The sequence below is a fragment of the Diadema antillarum genome, unplaced genomic scaffold (genome assembly GCF_040938485.1).
Source record: "Diadema antillarum isolate AM-2024a unplaced genomic scaffold, OU_Dant_1.0 seq00001539_RagTag, whole genome shotgun sequence".
Lineage (NCBI taxonomy): Eukaryota > Metazoa > Echinodermata > Echinoidea > Diadematoida > Diadematidae > Diadema > Diadema antillarum.
This window is the reverse complement of record NW_027272270.1, coordinates 327728-351959: the sequence shown is the minus strand read 5'-3', so window position 1 is coordinate 351959 and position 24232 is coordinate 327728. Positions and strand designations below refer to the sequence as shown.

General features: G+C 39.8%; 1 protein-coding gene across 1 annotated transcript; it reads right to left on the bottom strand.

Moving 5' to 3' along the window:
- LOC139710551 (CMP-N-acetylneuraminate-beta-galactosamide-alpha-2,3-sialyltransferase 2-like) lies at positions 1–23365 on the bottom strand. The gene is made up of 7 exons (XM_071622485.1): positions 22938–23365; positions 19425–20006; positions 6566–6756; positions 5857–6036; positions 4200–4245; positions 2687–2806; positions 1–1078 (listed from the first exon to the last, which is right to left on the bottom strand). Exons 2-7 carry the CDS (start codon positions 19749–19751, stop codon positions 896–898), a joined length of 1047 nt encoding a protein of 348 aa, XP_071478586.1. The 5' UTR covers positions 19752–20006; positions 22938–23365; the 3' UTR covers positions 1–895.
- Between the last annotated feature and the right edge of the window lie 867 nt (positions 23366–24232).

Genomic DNA, 24232 nt, shown 5'->3' with positions numbered 1-24232 from the left:
AAGGGAAATTTCCCGAACCCACACAAGTATTCTCAAAATTTGTCAAGTGACTCGTTCACTTCCTAATTGCGGTGCCCCGTCAGATGGCTCGCGCTGTCTTCTTTGTTGCTGGCGCCTGTGTACCAGTGACCCAAACTTATCGAGAACTGAAACATCAAAAACTGAAACTTAAAGAAGTTTGGACGAGCCAACTTCGCGAAGTGTTCTCAAAAGTCAAACTTCTCCAAGTTTTGCCAGTGTGATGGCGGCTATGGTATGTGTATTTCGGCGACGAGTTCACAGCTGACTTGAGCTGAATTGAGGTCAAGTACTGCAGTCGAAAAATAATGCCCCTGCTAGCACTTCCGGTGACCCAAAAGCATTGCTGCATTTAATCTCTATCACAGATTATGCAGTAACATGGAAACAGTGTGCCTGACACGGCAGTGTATGCTGTTTGTGGAAAAGAAGTTGATATCTTCCACTTCGTATATGTCCGTCTATGAATGATAATCTTGGTTTAGTAAGTGTAAGTGATACAGCCCCTTATGGTCAATGGTCATACGGGCTGTGATAATTTCCGCGTTAAAAGCTTCCGTTGATCCACTGACAACTTCTTCTATACGCACATAGTCTTGAGTTCTCGCCATAATGGTTCCCTCATGGTTCCGTGTTCATATTCAACTGTGTACGGTCCGTCTATACATCTCAAGACGACTTCATTGTGAGACTACGTGATACTTTTCGAACTCCAACTTGCACCCCATTTGGTGCGCAAAGGTCAACTTTGATCCAGATTCTTAAGGAATAAAAGGAAGGATTTACGTTTAAAACGCTCCGTAATTCATCTGGGTGTCGTTGTGCGAAACTCCCATGACGACGTGCGAACCAGTCGACGTCTTTTGGTTCTCGACTACTACCTGACCCCTTTGAATAAGGTGATCTTTTGCTCCTCGGCTAGTCGAGTGATAAGTTCCATTTCGTGGGTGGAGTCGTGAACCCTGGTCTTGAGGAAAGCGGAATTTCTGGCGCCGTCGTCCTTTTGCCAGTAGTGGTCCCAGAATCCTTTGCTGTTGGCGCCGAAGCCAAATACACTCACCTGCGTTCGGAAAATGCCGGAGCACACAAGAAAAAAAGGGGAGAAAAGGATAAAATTAATAAAATCAGGACCACTGTGGTGTAGCAAATAAAGATCTTGGCTCTCAAGTATTAGATCCTATGTTCGGTCCCCCCCCCCCCCCCCGTGCTCAGTCTTTCGGACATGATGTGTAAATTCATTATAAGTCCCGTCTTTACCAGAAGAGTAATTAGGAAACTGGTAATGCTATGAGGGGGGGGGGGGGGGTTGATGGGGTTGGGGTGTGATGGCTGTTGGGGGCCTCTGGAGGAACAATGTTAATACTGAAAAGACTCTACTCTTGGGATGATAACACCACCTCCCTGACAAATCCATCTCAAGAACAGAGGTAAAAGGAGAGGAGAGAAGAGTATATACCAGAACAGAAGACAGCAAAGAGAAGTGAGGAGAGATGAGGTGAGGAATTACAAGAAGTAGGCCTACAAACAAAGGGGGGGGGGGAGGGTTGATTAGGTTACATTCCTTTCCAACCTAAAAGAAAAATCGGGGATACAAAGTAGGCAAACAAAATAATATGAGAAGGTATGAAAAATCACCCAAGATGAAAGTCTTGTAAAAGTATGGAAAAGAAAGTATTCGTCATATGTAAAATAGCATGCAGGCAGTCACTTTCAAACCATGAAAGTAAAACACGAGTGTGTGTGCGTGTGCTTGTGTGTGTGTGTGTGTGTGTGTGTGTGTGTGCGTGTATATGAGTAATACAGCCCAGGGGCTCGACACTAGGTAGCCTTTAAACAAGGCGACTCGCTCTGCGTGCCCCCGTATAGCGCGTTTACCCCACAAACCTGTTGGCCGGCGAGTGGAGCGAGCCGCCTTTATCCACTCGTTCAGGGATGTGTACTTTTGTCGTTTTTGTTGCTTTATATTCTTTGACAAATTTACGTACAAATTTGACGCAGAAAATACACACGGCACCAAGGCAAGCCTCGTTAATATTAAGTAGAATAAGAATAGTTACTTAATATTAACGAGGCTTGCCTTGGTGCCGTGTGTATTTTCTGCGTCAAATTTGTACGCAAATTTGTCAAAGAATATAAAGCAACAACAACGACAAAAGTACACATCCCTGAACGAGTGGATAAAGGTGGCTCGCTCCACTCGCCGGCCAACAGGTTCGTGGGGTAAACGCGCTATACGGGGGCACGCAGAGCGAGTCGCCTTGTTTAAAGGCTAGACACTAGGGGGGAAAAGATCCATGAGTTCGACGTTACGTCACGGGGCTGGTTTAATGTACGTAGCTCATGGGCCTTTCTTTTGAGCTCGTGGGCCTTATTTGCCTAATGTCGAGCTTATGGACCTATCTTGCCTGGTGTCTACCCCACGGGCCTGTTTTAACTTAGTGTCTACAGCTAGTGGACCTGTTTTACTTGTTGTCTAGCTCATGGGCTGTATGACTTGTGGGCTGTATGACACATGGACCTTTTTTTACTGTCTAGCTCATGGGCTGTATGACTCGTGGGCTGTATGACTCGTGGGCTGTATGACTCGTGGACCTTCTTTTCAATGTCTAGCTAGAGTACCGTACGACTCGTGGATGTCCAGCTCGTGGGATGACCCATTCCTACTTACCTCGTCACAGAACTGCAGGGCGAAGAAAGTACCGAGAGTTCCCGAGGAAGGATATCGCCCCTTCTTGTCGATCCAGTCGTGGTGAATATGCCACATCAGCTCAGGGTTAAAGAACAGCATCTGCACGAATTCAAACACCCAAAACTTCGTAAATGCCTCCCGGCTTCACTCCAATCAATGATTATGAACGAGACCTTCAATCGCATTTGTTTTGATGTCACAGCTATCCGCGGATTTTATCACTTATCGATCACCTTGCGCGGTCATGTAGGCCCTACTCTAAACTTATGATATGCCTTTTGATATCTAATTGATCTGAACCGTTTTCAGTTGTTTGATTTTGATTTAGTTTCGTCTTTTTAAGGATGACCAGGTACTGCCAGTCAAAAAAGAAGTATACGGTCATTTAGGTGTCATTTGCATGTCTATCATCACGTATAGATACTCTGCATTCATCTGCTTCCTACACTGCAAAAAGTCCGGTGTTAAATAGTGAACACCGAGCTGGTGTTAATTTTTCGGTGCTCATTTATGGTGTTAAATTAACACCCCCGGGTGTCATTTCCAAATTTTAAACTGTTTTTTGAAGAGTTTCTTAGTAACTGCACTTCTTGTTGATTTTTAATTTAAACAAGACGATCAAGAATTTTACGTTAAAATACTAGATTTTCGAGAAAATGTGAAAATAAATTTACACCAAAGTAACACCAGCTGGTGTGGTCTCTTATTGAAGCTGGACGGGTGTTAAACCATTGATATAAACACCAACAAATATCAAATCAACACCATGTGGTGTCATTTTTGAATTAACACCAGTACAGTGTCAAAATAACACCAGGTACAGTGTCAAATTAACACCACGAAGTGTCAGGTGAACACTTTTCAACACCATCATAGTGCATTTTTAACACCTGTGGGTGTGGTCCTTTATTGAAGTTTGATCGGTGTTAGATTTAACACCCGTGGTGTTAAATCTAACACCGATGTTTTTACAGTGTATATCCACACTTGATTACGTTCAGACTGTGATCCTTAAGTTCGAGGATAAGCTAACTTCGAGAATAAGCTCGTAGTTAAGCATGGATCGCCAAGTGTCGCATTGTTTCTTTCGTCACAAAATTGTCATTCTATCACGAAACGATAATTTTGTGACGGAGATGTTCTCCGTTGACAAGTGACAACGTCAATTTCGTCACGACATGACAAATTGTTTTTTCGTGACGAAAGAGAGACAATACGACACTTGGCGCACCGTTATTAACTAAGAGCATAGCTTATCTTCGTACTTAGCTTATCCTCGAAGTTAAGGATCACCATCTGCACGTCATTTTAGAGCTTCAGTCCATTTCATTGGTACAAGGACACTACTAAAAAAAACCCCACACCTTTATAAGAGACGTGTATTTTGGCTGCCAGGCGTTCTCTACGAACGAGAAGCATTTGCTACCTCTTACATTCTAATCTTACTTTGCGACATTGTACCCATGGGGAAGAGGAAAAGGGTTTCACTAACCTTTGACGGGGGAACGTTTATTTTTGATCTGACGGCCATATACGTTCTGCAAAGACAAACGAAAAAAACAATAAGAAAGGAAGTAGGTAAAAGTGAAGAAAAGCAAATGCAGTAATGTGCAATATTGAAAGAAACGAAATCACTTTTCAATTTAATTTGATTAAATATATCATTATGACTGTCATAAAGTCTAGCTTCGATTGGAATTGTTTGTAGAAGCGTCTCAGAGAACAGTATACACATAACACTATCTGTGAAATCATCAGGAACAACTAGGGAACAAACACAAAAATCGAATACTGACCACGATTTTTTTTTTTCGGGAACAGTGTATGTAGGCACTCAATTGATTAATTACTCATATTTAGTTTTTGAGATTTATAGCAAGACTAATAACTATAATTTCATATTCCTTGACAACATTCAAATGGATGCACTAATGAAGATATATCTCTCTCTGGTAGACTTGCGGTGAAAATATAATCACAAATTTGCAAGTATTCTAACAATTTTAGTCACCACTGCACGATCTTATAAGATCACAGTTTACTTGAATTAGTATCCGAACAAATTAGTTTGAACCCGTTTTGTGCCTCTCTTCAAACCCTGCTGAAGTATCTTGCATAAATCTTATGTAAAGTTGAGTAATAGTGATCCATCCTGTTCATACTTTGGCGTTCATTTTTTGACCGTTATGTACTTTGATTGTGCCAAAGTAGGTATATATGTATATATATATATATATATATATATATATATATATATATATATATACATATATATATATATATATATACTCAGAATTAGCGATGACAGAAGTCACAATTTATAATCTATTCTGTCTTGCCTTTCCTTTCAAATATTCCTTACATTTTTGAAATTTCATAACGGCGATTTCATTGCACGATAATAAAATAATGTATTGTTGATTTTCTACTGAGATGAAAAGTTCATTTTTTATAGACTTCGTAACTGTTAAATGATATAAGAAACTTATGAACAGTGTTTTGCCGTGAAAAGTAAAATCAAAGAAATCCTGGAAATAAAAACAGCCACAAACTATCAAAAAAGTCCTCCCAAACGTTGTTCCAAAGTACTTTCCACATGGATTGGCAGTTCAAACAGACACAGGAGATGACTAAACAATTTTGACAAAGTTCACTTCACTTCATTTGGGGCAAATGGAAAGAAAATGTAAATGAAGAAAAACTAGTGTCTTTTGCCTTATGTTTGTCAATGTTTGTGTGGGTGTATGTTTGTGTACGTTCGTCTTGAACCCCCTTGGTCTGTGCGTGTTTATGTATCACATGTATGTATCGCAAAACGCGCCGACTCCATTCTTGTTAAGTAAATTTGTGATATTTGCGATTAAATACTGCTGAAAAGACCCCCCCCCCCCCAAAAAAAAAAAAAAAAAAAAAGATAAAAAATGGGGGATAATTCTAATCATGTCTTCAAAAATACCCTAAATGTTTTAGATGAGGTATTACCGGAAATATTTTATTTCGCTCAGTCCGAAGATGGATTTACGGGTACTTTCAAATATTCATAAATGGTGCTTAGCTCATTTTGCTATGAAACTCTCCATCTAGGCCCCTATTCGTATTTTTCTATTTTTGTTTAAATCTCCCAGCGTTAGGAAGTAATAACATCGTACCGTTTCACCTCCCCCGTAGTGAGGGCGCTCGTGGCCCATTTGATGTCGAGTATCTTGAAGTTGAGCAGAATGAAGTTACTCTCGGCGGGAATGTCCATGTAGCTCTCCGGGTACATCAGGCGATAGTCCTCCCGGCCGCCCACGTCCTTCTCGAACCCCTTTGTCTTGGCCTGGTTAATTCTGGCAGGGAGAATTCATCATTGTATATCATGATTACGCTGACAAAATAATGATGAGAGCTACCAACAATAGAACAGCCATATTTCTTTTCGATTTCGATGTTGATGGTAACAAATATCATGGTTATGATAATGTACTACAACGACTTAGTAACTTCTACGACCACTTGCTATGAATACTATCAGAACTATCATCACTTTTATTATCTATTTTATTAGTACATGTAGTATTGCCGGTGATGCTATACTGATTGATAAGATAAGGATGAATTATAGACAAATATGATAATGAAGATTATTAGACCTATGCTATTAAAGTCGTTTCAGTTCCTTTGACTGTTTGTTGATTTACACGATACAATCGTTTCTGGTTTGTGTTCACCAAAAATGGATTGTTCAGTTTTTCTCAAACTCTTCCTGGTGGGTTTCGCTCCTCTTTCCTCTTACTGCATTCAATGAAAAGAAAGCAGGAAAAACTTCCCCCTTTAACTTCAATACGGCGTGGAAGCTGTTTAGCATTCCATAGATACCTTATGACTGCGTCGTGTGAGTCGATCAGTTCGCCGTATCCGCTGCCCCGCAAATTTCCGGAGTTACCGACGACGGCGCACCGCAAGCATGTTGATAAGTTCCGCGTCATAAACCGCTGGGGGTCAGGGATCACCTCGAATGCCTTGGTCAATGCGTCAACGTAATCCTTATCAGCGTTGCCTTGTAAACCCTGCAGAGCGCGAGAAGACGGCAGAAACATATCATGGTAAGTGCCAAACAATAAAAACAAATCAACAAACAAATCGAAACAGTCTTTGTCAGTATGGTGACATCAAAATGAATTGCCATTGCAAGTTAGTATGTGTAAGAGACACATTTTTATATTGCCGACATATTATACCCGAATTATCTATCAGACACCACCGTATTAGACACATCACAAGCAAAAAGAGAACGAGGAAGTACCTAAGGATCTGGCAGAGATAGACCACTGTCACCATATCTTCACATTGAGCTGAGCACTTCCGGCTTGGGAAACAATATACAAACATACCAGTCATATATTTCGCCATTTTAAGTTACCAAGCGTATTTTACGTTATTTATTGCAAAATATAGCAGATTGAAATATACCGAGTTGAAATAGATACTTATAAACACATCCCCCACCCGCTAGTTTCCTCAAGACTTGATATCGGTAAAGGCCTACTTTCTGATATTACGGAAGCTACCTACAGAATCACAGTGTACATTATTATTGGAACATCTTCCTAGTATAATTAGTATCGTTGAATATTACATTTTTTTTCATCACCATCCCCACACAAACATTAACCTCCACTTCCAGTCTTGTATATAATTCGTTCTACAGGAGAAGGGGGGGGGGGGGGGGCTTTTAGCCATGCTGGGTCAACACATGTGAAACTCGCTTCCGCATCCGTGTCTGAAGAACCAACAATTCTTCCTTATGTCTTATAATTGTGTTGTTTATCTGTGTGCGCTGAGTGACAGACTGACAGATTAACAGACTCTCAAAATACTCAAATTATTATTTTCTTATTAGTTTGAATTTCTTCTGATCTTTTACTTGGTTAGTAAAGCGCTTTGAGCATTTAATGAAAATGGAGAACAGCGCTATCAATTTTGCGCTATACAAGATCACATGAATCTATATTGTCATAATGTTATTAAACACGAGTTCAGGTGGTCCACTTAGTTGCAGGTATCGATTATTTTACGCAAATCGATTCTGATATTTCCTGAAAGAGTAACAGGATGCAAGGTTTGGCTTCACTATCGATTGACATCAGCTGAAATTATTTGCCCAGCTTTAAAATAAAAGTTGAACAGTTTTTCGAGGGCTTGCCTGCATAGAGATCTGATGGGATGCTCGAGTTCGTTGCTCTGTCAAGTAGATGGAGATGGGGACTTGTACTTGTCAGGCTTGGATATTATTACGTCATCTAATTTACATTAAGTGGTTGCTACTCATTATATTCATTTCGTTGAAATGAGTAAAGCCTTGACATAATTGCATACCACTTCTTGTTCTTCGATGTTGGTGAAACAGAAACACTTCTGTTTGTTTGATTCTACTCGAATATGATTGTGCATTGATAGGACCCTGCTTTAAACACAATCTTTGTGACGAAGGAGATTAGACTTTAAAGATAGGCAAATTGAGAAATGAGACTAATGACGTCATGCCTGTATTTGACACAGTTTATCGTTGTGAGCGTCACCTTTAGTTCTCTGTCACACCTGTACATTTTTGGTTGTTGTTTCAGTTCACCAAGAACGATGTAAGAAAAAACAAACAAAACGAAACAAAAAACAAAAAACGAACACATGTGTACATGGGGACACGTGTAAGTACGATGATGAATCATATAGCGCGGAATGTTTACTTCGAAATCATTACACACCACCATGTCACGTGCTGTGCGTGGAAGGCGATAGGTTGAGAAAGTGTGGAGAACGAAAGCACAGTACAATGTATATTCGATCTATACATCGGTTTACGAAGTATTGACTTGTGTACACAAAGACTAGTACACATGTAAGTAGATTTTCCATGTCTGCATAGAATTTGCCAAAAAGGCCAAGTGTTTCTTAAAGGGCCTGTATCATGGGGAGACTATGTATTGCGAAGGTCGGAATATTATGATTCAGGAATCCCGCAACGATTGGGGAGACTCTCACTCAACAAGCTCACGCGAGCTTCAGTCCAATATGGAAAACAACGTCGAGAGCGGTATCGGACTTCTTTCGGCCAGACTACCAGCCTCCTGAGGTGGTAGTCAAGATTCTAAACGCTTTTATCAATCAACACCCTCACCATCGGTTTTTATCAGGTATTATACAAGGTTTTCTGATTGATGCCTTCACTAACGACGTTTTATTTAGCCTTCTCGACGATGATGCGTGCGGCATTTCGTTATCCGCGTCACGATGCATCATGCTATTAGCCTTGTTTGAATGCGGGCTTCTCATCGGCGCGAATATGAACACGAAGTTTAAAATGGTTCCTACACTTGGTTGCCATGGGAAGGTGTATTTCGGCAGATGTATCATCGCAATCCTGATTACGAGTCGGGACGTGACAAGAATCGAAAAGATGGCGATTAGTTCAAAGAATTACATGTAAAAGAATGACCTGCTTAATGTATTCGTGTGACTGAGAAATTGTTTGGTGTAGATATCATCTTTGTTCTGTCTTTGTCTATAAAAGAAAAAGTCTAAGGCACCCAACACTCCTAATATATTATACCGTGTGTGTTGTAAGCCCAATAGTTCTTCCATACAACGCCGTGTGCATCTATATAGCCAGGGAGGTGCTCACCTCCCTGATATAGCAAACACTGCACTGAGAGACATTCATCTGCAGTTTACGGGCCGAGATCATAAACAGCTCCGCAGACAATACACCTTAAACAATCTAATTTGCCCAGTGGAGATAACCAGTCAAATACAGATGTCATAAAAACAACGCACAGGGACACAATTAGAGAAAATATCACGGCACGACACATGACGATGGGTCCATTAAAGCACACGACAACATGAGCATTATTATATTTATGGGAGAAAATAAAAATATTGCTGTAATCGGCTTGCATATGGAAATGGTTAAAGGGATGGTATAGTTTTGGTTGAGAAGGTAAATTCAGATTTCGACCTTTGGCGAGATAAGGGGAAACCATATACAAAATATTACAGAACATAATTCCTAGAGGATTTCTAGGTTTATCTTGATGAAACTCGGCTTTTGAATGGCTGAAATATCCAAAAACAAAGTGGGTCTAATCAAAGGTGGGTCTCATCTTTTGATAAGACCTCTTTGGTTTTGGATATCTCAGCCATTTCACAACCATTTTTTAAAAAACAAATAAACTTGGAATTCCTCTTAGAATTGTATCTTTTTTTCATATTATTTTCATAATCTCATTATCTCACAAATATGTTGGAAACCTGAAGGCATCTTACAAAATGGTAGCAATATCTCGTTGTCTTTCAAATTCTTAGTCTTCTTTCTTTCGATTAAAAATTTGTAAATTTCTGCTGGGTGGTGCTGTGTGTTATAGCCTAGATCGGGTATCCCGGTATTATGCAAGAAAAACATAATTCATCCTGGTGGTAACCCTCCTACACAGGCAGTCAGAAGATTTTCCCATCAAATTCGCGTTATGTTACTTATATGCTCTATACCACCTGCTTCTCTTCCCCTTTCCCTCATAAGATTACCCCTAATTATGGAAGCTGTACACAGGGTTTGTTTGTTGTTGTTCCAAAATCATGCACAAGTTATTCACATCATTCCCAGTTAATGACGCCTTTATTACACTTGTTAGTGTTTACAGCACATAACGCTGTACGAAATAAATCGTCGGGATACGAATTCGAATACAGATAAACAGTATTCTTTTAGTATCTGTTTTCTTTTTCTTTTCTTTTCTTTTCTTTTCATTTTTCCCAATGCCTTTTCCCCTTCTACGCAAACACAGTGAATTCGTCATTTTTATCGATGCTTCGAGATTAGATACAGCATCCATCTATACATATACAATTGAAGACAATTACTATCACCTTCAAAAGTTACAGCATACAAAACACATTTTGAGACATTGTAACAGTTGTTTTCGCTCGAACTCCCCAGTTGGCTTTATGAAAATTGAATCCCGAAATGTAAAAACTTATTTTTCCGTGCCATACGGCTCAAAATGATTGAGCACTTGATCCGAACAGATTTCGTCACAATCTGAATCAAAACCACTATAAATCATATAGAGGTTTATGATGCGGCTTTTTATCTGAGTAATCATAATCGCTGCAAAGTTGATATGCACAGCTGCGCTAATGTTAGCACTAGCACTTGGGCTGCCATTTTGTCTGTTTTCCTCCAATAAAAGTGACCCGGATAGTTCTCTTTCCACTCAGTGAAACAACGGTTGCCACCAGACCTCAAGAGAAATTACCAGTATATTATATTACCAGAATATAATTCCATGATGATTGCTTCAAACATGCATTATAAGCACATGAATCATCTAATAAGTTGCGAAACACATAATTATATCACATAATGTGCAAGCAGGACAAATTTTATTGGGCTTGTATCCGATCAAAAAAACAAACAAACATACTACAAGGAAAAGGAATTTGACAATTTGTTGATGTTCATCGTGGCGGCATGTAATAGTAAACATTAATAGGCAACAGTCACATTGCCTCTGCAAATTTGAACTACTCGCTAATGTACAATTTTAATTGAAGTTGAAGAATAGAAGGGAAACTTAAGCGCGGTAACCAGAAAATATTTTGAAAAGGTGTCAGTACAGTGGCTAGTTGCATAAGTGAATGCAGACAAGATGCGTAACTTTACGAGTTTTCATGACACGATTATGATATTTACTATATTATTATGATATAAAAAATTGATGTAAAAAATCTGGAATGGTGGATAATGTGACCATGCATGGCCATAGTCAGCCTTGAATGGTCTCCTCATTTTCAAGAGAAGAGTTTTCAACATCGTTGCATGCACTGGTAGGATTAAGCATTGTTCGAGGAAATCTTGCCATCACTGCATAAACAGGTAGAACTGACCACCATCGTACTTGTGTACAGTAGATGATGACTGGCGGGGGAGGGAACATACCCATTGTTTTGAGGGAGGTTATAAGTCCCGAGACGAAGTCGAGGGACATATAGCCTCCCGAAATAACATTTCAAACCTTGAGGGTGGAACGTTTGGTACATGTTCCCGACAACAAAAGTCATCATCTGTAATATCATATGGGTTAGTCATGGGTTAGGCAAATTTATCCTATCGATTGCGTGAAATCGTTTGGTATCGTTTGTGATTTGTTACGTGAAAATGTTTTCCCATAGGAGAACATTATAAAAATGTTCTGCCCATGGGCGAACGTAACCAATATGCCTCCATCACGTGACTGTGTTTAGCCAATCACTAACCGATATTTGACTAACCCATTTAATATTGGGATAATATTGTATGAAATTAGAGAGTATAATAACATATGTAACTATACAAGTGCGCACCGCACGCTCTAAACCCCACCTACCAAAACTTTAGAATGACAATAAAAACGTTCTCTTTCGCATTTCACACATGACTGGGCAAATTAAAGTTTTAGCTCATTTATGAGGTATACGTATAGTCCAAACGTTTATACCTAGCTTAAAAATGAAAACTGAACTCCAACAGGATTAATCTGCTTTTAAATCCTAGAATGTACCTCCCCATAAATCATCTTATATCTGTCTGTTTAATGTGAATGTGAATGTGAATATTGATAGATTCTGGTTCCTTAATTCATCTTTATTATTCTCGATAAGATAATTTTCATGTTTTCCGATGTCACTGTCCAACTCAAATGTTGATACGCATATTTTCACATTTCACGATGGCTAAAAACCATATTTGTTCAAAACAAATAAACAAACAAACAAACACAAACCAACATATGAATCGTAGCCAGGTTTCTACTGCAAGGCACCCTAAATCAGGTATGAACGAACCTTCGGAATAACGAACTGATGTAACGCTCTTTGCAAGGCACAGAAAGGGACTCTCCTGAATTGAGTGATGGCGCGAATTGATTAATGACAAAAGAAAACACGTCACATACATGATTTATTTTATCCGATACTGTACAAAAAACACGGTTCAACAACGTCAGAGTAAACACACCTGGCATGTATTATTGATTGTGGTAAAAGGCGTAACTCTGCTGGTCCGTTACTATAGTTATGGATCACATTTCCTATATCCGTAAGTCGTCAGCAAACATTGTTAAAGGTGGAGAAGAGAATAATAATTTTGCCTGTCAACTGTTTTTTTTTTATCGTTTTGCATCCATAGAAACAAAATAAAGTTGTACAAATATCTGTGCAGTTCGTATATAAATGGCTTTCAGGTATCTTTGAAATATCGTTTTGCAAACATGTAAAATACAGCTGTACAAAATAATACCTGTGCATAATCATCCTATGGCTTTAAGGTATTTTTGAAATCTGAAAAAACTATCAGAAATCAGAAAACAACAACAGCACCAACATTAGTAGATTACAATTTAAAAAAAAATACTAATGTTCATGCATGTACAGTCCGACCTCTCCTACCCGGCCTTCATTTACTATCCGAATCTCTCAATTACCCGGATGCGGTCTAAGCGTGATGTTTTCCCAGTGTAGTAATTACGGGGAGAAAGGGGATTTCAAACTCAACAAAATTCCTTACCTCACACAGATTGCATATATTATCCTCAACAAAAGTGAGATATATTCACACCTAATTTTCATCATCAAATAACATGCATTCAGACATTCACTACCTCCAAATCACCGCAGAAACATGGACAGAAAACTTTTCATTAAATCAGAGCATGGTACGTACAGGCAATCGTTCATTGAGCAAATTATCAGAGAATTCTGAACGCAGACTAGCTGACGATGACGGGACATGTTCACCCAAAATTGATGTTTATACACACGTTAAAGCTACCATTAAGTAGGCATCTGTGTGTAAAATATCCAGTCTCCCATATCCGGCCAAATCCTTTATCCGAATTAGCGCCGGTCCCGACATTTCCGGATAGGGGAGGTCAGGCTGTATGTGTAGACGCATACGTATACATATGTATACTAGGTCCGTGTACAAAGGCGGATTTGATGAGAAGTCCATTCGTTGTAGCTCTATTGGATAAGGCAGATAAAAAGTCAAGAGACGCGGCGGGTGCGAAGATACTTAGTATGAGAAGTGACGGCCTCAACGCACCCTTCTCAACGCAACACGAGTCACATGATCAAAACTCGACGTACATCCTCGAACTCTGTTAGGTTCGTTTGTTTGTTTGTTTAGTTGTAGTTGCTTCTTTGTTTGTTTTGTTGGGTTCATTTATTCTGTGCGAAATAGTGAATCAATGCTATAATGCACCATCAAGCCATACCGGAAATTACATTGATATTATCGACAAGCCTCGAGAACGTACTTTGATCACTGCTATATTATGATAACGTCATTTTCTGTTTTTGTTTTTATTTTTGTTTTTGTTTTTGTTTTGTTTTTGTTTTGTTTTGTATTTCTAATCTGAGCTTTCAGTTCAGATCGTCAATTGCAGTTTCTTTCGCCGCTCAAAAATCTTCAAAGCTTCATCTCTACGCAGACTGTCAGCTTTTGTGCGGGTTTATCATTATTCAAACTTAACCTCATTATGAACTGTGGGAGAAACAAGTTCGCTTGAACATAACTCGAACAATTATCCAACTCCCCTTTTCTCATACTCTAGTCAGGGAAGTGGAAGAGAGGTTCCACCTCCCTGCTCTAGTCGTACGTCAGTGCGCTGAGCATTGAAGAAGGTGGTGGTAACAAAGAGTGGGTGGGTGTGGTTTTTATACCAGCTTTTCTATCGCAGTGGCTACATGAATTGCAAACAATCTTCCTGTAATAAAAAGGCCCGGTAAGAAATTGTATCCGCTGTGCTACAGTTCACAGGACAGATGATTTGATAGAGTCTGAAAAGTAGGCCTACATTGTAAGAAGAGCACATTATGGGGGTGGTGTGGGAGTAAGAATCGGGTGTGTTTGTGTGTTTGTTATGGTATATACGTAGTCAGAGCCACGTTTACTGTGATCAGGGAGGTGGAAGCCACCTCCCTGCTGTGATACATGAACTGTCGTATCTCCACACTCTTTGGGGACTCGCTTACAAATTCACACACGAACACGCACACACACACACACATAGATATAAACACATAGATTTTTGTATGTATAGAAAAGTAAAAGTATATAAATGTATATACACGCATGATGCGATGATATATGCAAGGCATACAACATCGATAGAGTCGAGAGATACTTTATATTTCTTAACATTATAATCAATAATATGTACGATGAAAGGGCGAAGAGATAGGCCTATAAACACGTATTACGAATGTGGAACTGAGTGTATTCAAAATTCAGCTGATCTTAACGGAACGATATGGTGTCGCTTAAAGGGTATGACTAGTAACTGATCAGTGGGAATTAGTGGGAATGCTGGATGATGATTGCTCCAATCCTTGTGGGATTCACTTAAGAGTACATTATAAATCTATTGTTGTATGAAAGTTATTTGCTTCAGAATGGTCTCATATTATTCAAGTAATGTGCAGTTTAATGTTTCCAGGTTAACATGCCTGTACAGTGACGGGGCATTAAACTGCACATTACTTGAATATGATGATGATGATGATGATGATCCACAGCATTTGTATGGCGCCATATATCTGTCACAGAAACATTCAAAGGCGCAGACTCCTCCAAGACAGTTAGCAATTAAATGTCTGGTGAAAAATGTGAGACAATATGAGACAATTCTGAAGCAAATAATTTCCACACAACAATAGATATATAATGTTCTCTTAAATGTATCCCTAAAGGACTGGAACAATCATCCCCCAGCATTCCCACTGATTCCCATCGATCAGTTACTAGCCACCCCCTATTTTAAGTGGCAAAACAAAAGCATACAGCAACAACAACAGCAACTGTCACGGTACCACGCATACAGCCGTCATGACTCAATTGCAGCAAAAGCAATGCGCTCCGCGAGCTCAGAATCTTGAGCCAAGATAGAAGAATCCTCTCCCCCCCCCCCCCCCCCTCGCATATGACAAGTATGTCTCTGGGATAACTGTAATCAGGGATTCAAACTTTGCTATGGACAAGTACAGAATAACAGTAAACTCTTTGGCCCGTATCCGACTTTTGTTGCATGCTTTTTCCAAATTCATTTTTTTTTTTTTTTTTTTTTTTTTTTACTGATAGCCTAAAAAACAAACGATAACTGGCACTGGAAAAACCATCACCTTGGCGAGCCTATTAAAGTTCACCACAGATAATCCTTGTGCGAACTTTTTGAAAATTCGCCAGTAAACTGGTGCAATGACGTGATAATAGCGTATGTGTCTATTGAACTCCAAAGTATGCATGCTCTCCACAAATCTGATTAAAGCCCCTCAAATTCGAACGTTTGATCCGTCAATTCGAAGTACACCACATTTCCAAGTAGGCCTATATCATTTTGTCGGTCCCCTCCCCTTAAAAAAAAGAGAAAAATTTTATAGTTATACAGTGATTGTTCCCCGTGCTTAACCTTAGGAGCTATCGTAGCTCCATCATGGTTCAGCAAAGCTCCAACTAGTCACTGTGCACCATGTTCAAGAACGAGCAACGCCCCCATGCACAGAAATGAAGGAAACAACAGTGACTCAGAACAACAGGGAATGAAACGGGGTGGGAGTAAAAGCACTGATTTCTATGTAATAAGTTACATAGAGATCAGTGGGTAAAAGACACAAAGTGAGCAACCTTGAAATATAGTGTAACCGTTTTCTCAGGCGTTGCGGTGATATACGAATTGTATGGTTGGACCTACTACTCATCGACCGCCTAATGTCTATTTGCTTGATAAGAATATCTAACACTGAAATTCACGTAAAAAACTTGACCTACGTGATTGAGAAAATCCAGCTCTATCAAATGCCGTTGTTCCCTTTTCGATTCGAAGTTTCAGTGCAAAAATATCGCCGACGAACTTGCGTGGCCTCGTTTCAGCTCCCCGCGGTAACGCTCGTTGTTAGGATCGACCGCTGTTTTTGCATTGACAATCCACTCAAGCCGAGTTGTATTGAACACCGTGTTGTACGAAGCTTTTTAGAAACTTCCATAGACATTACATTACGATTCGGTGAAAATATTCATTCGAAAGTTTGTCCTGGATTAAAACCATTAATGAGTGAATTTTCGTGTTTTCCCCACACCATCCTCATCAACAGTCAAAGCCAATCCATTTTTATGTGCTTTGCGCGCAGTGAAGTGCGTAATAAGCGTTCAGTGCGCCAATTAATACGCGGTCGGTTTAAAAGAGGGTGGTCGATATGTAGTTAGGGCTATCATACTTTATCACGCCAATAACTACAGTATGCCTATACAGTATACTTATCATTATCATCACCATAGAGCTACAACACGTAACTCTATTATCACCATGCTTTTGCCTATTCTTGCGTACTGCACCGTGTATAGAGTGCTGGCATTGTTAACTCCGGTGAATTGGAGTGGAAAACAGGCTGGAATATCAGTGAGTGATATCACTGACTTCCGTGAAAGGAGTATATCATATTCAACACTATAAATCATGAGGCAGATATGCACTGTCTCAATAACGCGCGCACACACACACACACACACACACACATACATACACACACACACACAAAACATTGAACATTGTGAAATTATATCGCCCAAGAGCCCCGTGGTGTACACGCCCACCGTGTCTACTTATTGGTAGAATATCTCTATAGTGATAGTGATGCTTTATGATGTTGTCATAAACGCTCTTCTAGTATCCTGATATCCCACAGCTACCAACTTCCCTCACACCTCAGTGCATCAGGGGAAATTATTTATGGTGCCATCTCGGGGTTTCATCGGCTGACAGGAAAAAACAAAGCAAGAGACCCGGGGGTCTCGCGCTCACCTGAGTATCGCAAGTTCACCTTCCATGCGTTCTTGCAGGCTCGTACCTAGGAGCGTTGGAAACTTGGGGCGGGGGCAGCTTTGAGAGCTGGAGCATGATGTCCATTTGCATTTTCTATCACACTGGTAAAAATACCTGCCAAGTACATTGTACATATACTTCATAGAAGGTTGGACTATGCATTTTGGAAGAAAAGAATGACTTAAAGCTCTATCACTTCTGATTCTAGAGAAGAATACTTGTGAGTATTCCTTAATCTAGGACAATGGTCTACATGATTATGAATCCCTCCCAACTCCAAGGGGGGTGGACCCTGAATTCGCAATGAAAAACTTGGAAATAAAGTTATCAATGTACAAACTCATGGTATTATCTTTGCTTTATCACTTTTGGTTCTATAAGAACAAGACATATTTACATATATTTACTTGAGCCTATAGGTCTTACCTTTTCCAATACTGCATCAAGGCCCTTGGAAAGAGAGTTTATGAACTTGCGGCGCTTAAATTGTTCTAATTAGCACTGGCAGTAAGTAACTACAAGCGATAATACCGGCAAGTAAATTAATGATTATTATTCAGCAGCAGTTTTCTGGGTTTTAACATGGCGCGTGATTTTGCCAGCTGTTTGGTTTGGGACCAAAAGGTTTCCAAAAGGGATGGTACAGTATTGGTGGAGATGAGAATTGGGCTTTTAACTTTTTGCGAGATACCACGAAAACACTTATTATATAGTACAGAGTATACCAGTTTAAGAGGAATTCAAAGTTTATTTGATGACTATCGGGTTTGGAATGACTGAAACATCCAGAAAACAAAGTAAAACAAAGCGATCGTAAAAAAAGTGTGGGTCCCACATTTTATCAGAATCGGTCTTTTCGGATATCTCAGCCATTTCAAAACCGATTTTCATCAAATAAACGTTGAATTCCTCATAGAATTATATTCCCTTTCATATTTCAGAGGTTTCTCATGATCTCACAAAAAAAAACAACGTTAGAAACCTGAAATTAGGTCTTAACTAAAACTATACGATCCCTTTAAGTTGAAGGCAGGAATCTGTATGGGACGATAATCATCTCCATCTACAGGCCCAATTCTTGGTAGTAGGAATCTAACTCTGCATGCCCCATGTAGTTCCAGCTATATAGCACATGTGATACTGTGGCTCGACACTAACCTTTTCCTTTCGAGGCCCATTCGAGCCACTAAAACTTGTCAATCTGAAATTTTGGTGGCCCGAAATAAACGGAAATATAGCATTTTTTTTTTTTTTGGGGGGGGGGGGTAGCCTTTTGGAAATTTTGGTGGCCCGACATCAATTCTCAGTGGCCCCAGGCCACCTGGACCACCGCTAATGTCGAACCCTGCGTTTAATACTCGCATGTTAAGAGCGAGGGGGCGTGCCCATCATGCCATGCCATGACAGGTAGCCGGTGTTTAACCATATTACGGTATAACGAACAGCTGAATGATACCATGGACCTACAACAAAAATATAGGTCCATGATGATACCCAGGCATTGGCAGACAGAGATCCGACTTTTGTCTGTACTGTTTTTATTTTAAGTGATGATTGTCTATAACCCTCTAGTATTATCGCAACTTGAATTGTCGCCTATTCGCACTATAATGACACACCCTCACCCATATTACTGTTTCGAGAAAATCTAGTCCGTGTCAACGGTAAGATTCCTTTCCCTTTTCCTATTGGTTTGTTCCCATTTTGAAAAAAAAAAAAAAACGTCTTGCAGAGAGTGTTCCCTTCAAACTGTTAAACTTCAAACATTTTATAACTAATATCAAAAGTTTTGTTTTGATTTTTGGCGCCGCCATAAGACTTACCACCCACCACTTGGCCACTTCATCCGGCAATTTCGTGTTCTCCTTCACCCAAACGGGGAGCAGTTCTGGCCGGAATTTCTTGTCGAACCACGCCGACGTTCCTTTTTTCCACAGCCGTCGACACGACGTCGGCTGCGTGGCGTTCACGTGGCTGACAGCGGTCAACGAAACGGTATGCGTGTGTCTTGAGGCAGACAGTTTAACTCGCTGCGGGTACATCGTCCTGTAGCTATCACTGTTCGCCAGTCGGTACACGACTCCGCATAATAGCAACATCGATGCAACTGCTGCAGTGGTTCTAGCGGTTGGCCTGGCCATATCGCTCATTTAAGGTACAAGAAACTAATTTGTCGTCATCCACTCGGATTTTTGTGATATTGCACGAAGGTATCTAGCAGTCCTCTCCTTGGAACAGTATGACAAGCTAGGCAAACCGCATGGGTGAGAGTATAATACGTCTGTATGATCAAATTTGACTCGGCGCTGGCATGTTTCCCTGTGATGTTGAGAAGTTGAATACTGGTCTTGTGAATGTTCCGCCTTCAGACATAGTTCTCCATGAGGCATGTTCAGCTGGAAGATCTTTTGGAAAAGAGAAATATAACAGAGAATGAGACATAAGTTCACAAGTATAGTATTCTAACCATAGGCAAAGATAATCCCATTCCATCCCCTCCTCCTTTACAAAGTATGCTTATATATACCCTCACGAGTGACGCTGAAACATTGACAAGTATCTCGGGTTATAACAGAGCAAATAGCTTAAATGTGCAGTGACTATATCTTCTCTTGGTTAATCTCATATACTCTCGCCTCTTTTATCTTATTGAAGCACACCTCGTGCTGCCGAGTTTCAAAATATCAAGACATATTATACCCTTTCATGACAGCGCGTTGACTTTTGCACCCACGTGTAATGTTGTTCATTGGCACTCACCGCTATACTTCTCCCCTTTATATATTGTAAAGTTAGTTTACCATCTCCCGCATATGCTTTCAACATCAATAGTTTACGGGACCAGTTAATTGGTATCAAGCAGGCCTGATCGCATTTCTTATTTCGTTCAGTTCACGATCATTGCCTTAATGTCACCATTAACTTATACTCTTGTTTCAGTTTCGTAAATCAATTTTATCATAATTATAATTATGTTATGTAACATCGAAACATCATCTCCATTTGAGAAGAGCGAATGACATTGAAATAAAAACGAAAAGGAAATATGGTAAACTCTCGGCTTGTGACCACATCGGGCAAAAATAGCACATAGCTGAACAAACAACACATATGAGAACAAGATCGATTTTCTGATGAAAGATGGGAATAAGTGACAATAAATGTACATCGATTTGCTACGGACTATTCTTTTTTAAAGGGAGGTGTTTACGATCAAATGGGTTACGATTTCAGTTTCAGCTACTTAAACCACAGCAACATATCACAGTTGACTATCATAATTGACTTTGAATTTCGGTTGAATAAACAATGGAGCTGCTTAGGCGTCCAAGAGACGAGATGCTTGTCGTGATCATAAAAATAGTACATGGACGATCAACGTTTGCGTGCTTGCCATGAAGTCGAACGTGGAAATGTTGATATACAAAATCTATAAATTTGCAGTGCTGCATGTAACCCATGTGAATCGTAGCCGTAGGCAGGTGTGATTTATGAATGCGGGGGGGGGGGTACTAATCTAATGGGTGTATACCGTACGGTCCATTATAATTACATACTGTGCAGGCTCTCGGAGCGCCATTATCATGTAGGGCCTACACTTTAATAATGGTGTTAGATACGTATCACATGTGCGTCAAATTATCTCCCTTGCTATACGTTATTAAACGAGATAACTAAAAGACCATGTAATGCTCTCGTCGGCGTGGCGACAGAATATTATCAACAATGACGCAACTTGGCAGCATAATAAATTTATATTAGACCATGGACCGCTATGACTAGACCAACAAAACGTTGAGTGCATGCCCCATGACAATTCTTGAAATTGAATAGTGAGAGCTCCTGAGCACTGCAAAGGGATTACATAAGCTCAGCAAATACTGTACATATACTTTTTGTTTTCAAGTAAATGAGCTATTAATTGACATAAATGCAAATTTTTGCAAATATTGTAGACATTCCTACTTCAATCTCGTTTGACCTTATAAATGCTACAATTTACTTCATAACGACCTCCTTGGCATCACTGACAGTTTGAATACAGTAGGGTTTTCCCGCCTATTTCCGTCATCTTTGCATTCAATAATTGAAAGTGAGTTTTCGATGAAGTCCCGGACTATCTGCAATGTGCGAATTTTGTCCTTTCTTCATCAATACTGTATGAGAAATTGTTCAGGTTTGTGCTTTGTTTCTCGTTTTCGTCAACTGGAATTCATATTCGTCGATCATATAGCTGAGGACCACACCTTAGCAGAATCAATGTCGTCTTCTGAGTGGCATTCATTTTCGTCAAGTTTTCACTCGATCATAATCATTCCCCAGGTAGATTATAATTATGGTATAATCAGGGAGGTGTATTCCATCTCCCTGGTACAGTTTAATACTGTAATTACTGCCTTAATCGAATCGTCTATACTGATCACATTACTACGTCGCTTTACCCATACATTATATGACATTTCCCTTTCACGGAAATCACTCAAATATTCACACTTGACTAGCATGGTATAGAAGATGCGGTTAACACCCTCAATAGAAAAGAATAAAAAGGCCCATTTAATATTTTGACGAATTTGAATGACAAGATCACGAATGTGTTTGAAAAATGACGATTTTGATCTCACTCATAACTCGCCAAGAATCGCAGAAACGGATTTCAGTGACAGTTAACTAATGTAAACCAAACTTGATTGTTCATTTCAACTGACAAAAATTTAAGCTAGGATTTGAGGGCAGTAAGCTCCTTCGAACGAAACTTAATCGAAATTGATGAAATTGAAATATTAAGAGCTAGGTGACGAAAATTAGCGAGAAACCCTTTGTACACCCATCTACACTACTGTACAGCGGATCATTTATCTGATTTCTTTGTACAAAGATATATGGACGTGCAACTGAAAAGATAATATCACTGGAAAATGATAAACATCAAATTGCTTTTGAGGGTTTCTTTTTTTTTTTTTGCTACGTTTTCCCTGTTTTCCTACTCGGCCTCGAATTTTAAGCAAAACCGATTGTAGTCCTGACGTAGAACGTACACTTCCGATGGTACACAGCACTATTTCCTGCTACTATACTTCCAACACCACTTATACAATGATCATGGCCTAGTGATTCCACTGTGCCTAACAGAAATCTGTGTGAGCCAAGCTCAAATATAAACATATACAGTGACTAATAACACGTAACAAAACTATACAATGATGATATATCCTGGCATATTGATATGCCACTATCTGCACTATAGAGCCACCCGGTAAGTTGAATGAAATAATTATATTGTGGACTTGTTTATCTTGTTATAGTAGCAGCGGTATTGAATGTAATATACTCACGGGGCTCCTATATTCCCACTGGGAGAACAAGACAGTGATTTATCATGATAATGTACAAGGCTGCTGAACACCACCACTACACGGACAATCGTTCTGCGAAATCTGATGACTTGTGTTCCGGGAATGGAAACGCCGCGTCGAGAGCATCAAATCAGACGGGATATAAACGAGTACAATAATTATTGATAGTGGTCATCGAAGATCAGGTTAAGTTCTTTGCCTCCACTTTCATATCATCACCATCACCATCGAATCTGCATACTCTCAAAGCTCTTGTGTCGTTGTGATGATTGAGACAGTACCGTGGCTTGCGAGCACATAATGAGACAGAAAAGGATGCAAAACGCCAAGGCAACGGTGTTTCACACGACCTAGAATCGTCAAGTGGACATAGAGGTATCTCTCCACTAACACTTACTTATGATCCGTCCGCTGTTGGCTGCGCAGAAAGTCGCCTCCGTCGTACCATGCCGTAGGTATACCTCTGCATCATAATGTTGTGCTTCGACCCTGTCTGCATCATTGTAATGAACTTGATCTTCGCTTCGTCGCGAACGTGCGCGTTATCCTCGCTACGGGCTTTTCGTCCGTGCAAGCTTGGTAGCACGCACTGTACTGCTCACGTGCACTGGAATATGGTACTTTATTAAAACGAACCACCATGCATGCGAGCGTACAAAATATACGAAAATACATGCCACTTATTCATACATCGCTCGCTGTTCTTTCGACCTCTTTTATTCAGACATTTGTAAAGATATCTCGACAAATGATTCGACATTGCCCTCGTACCGACTCCGCATGGTAATTACAACTATGCGCTCTATGACCACTACCTAATGGATTATGCAGATAGATTCGCGCTGACGAGAGCGATAAGAGGAGATTAGGGTATTTTATCTTCTGGATGTTGACTCAAGGAGGCTGGGGACGCATAATGATAGTGACGGCAAATGTTCTCCGCTTGTTCTGGCCGGTACACGGTGGTGTTTGATCTTTGAATCACTTATATCAGGGGCGGTGTTTGTGAATTGGAGCACATATTTTTTTTTAATGTAGTAGAGGTTGAGACAATGCTCTTTAGTTCAGTTCAGTTCGATTTTATTTCTGCATTTTTTTCAAGGAAATCATATATGAAAATGAAAACACGTGTATCTGACAACAGAATAGGAAAAAGCAATATTACATTCATAGTATCACAATCACAATCTTTAAAGCATAAACATAACAACAATGCATGAGATCAAAGGAATCGACGATATAGGCCTACTTGTTTCCAAATAAAGAGGAAGAAG

Coding starts and splice junctions, on each gene's coding strand:
- LOC139710551 (XM_071622485.1), bottom strand. CDS start 19,751: ATGAGCGATATGGCCAGGCCAACCGCTAGAACCACTGCAGCAGTTGCA. Junction 6,757..19,424: donor AAGTGGCCAAGTGGTGGGTG/GTAAGTCTTATG, acceptor CGCGCTCTGCAG/GGTTTACAAGGCAACGCTGA. Junction 6,037..6,565: donor TCACACGACGCAGTCATAAG/GTATCTATGGAA, acceptor TCTCCCTGCCAG/AATTAACCAGGCCAAGACAA.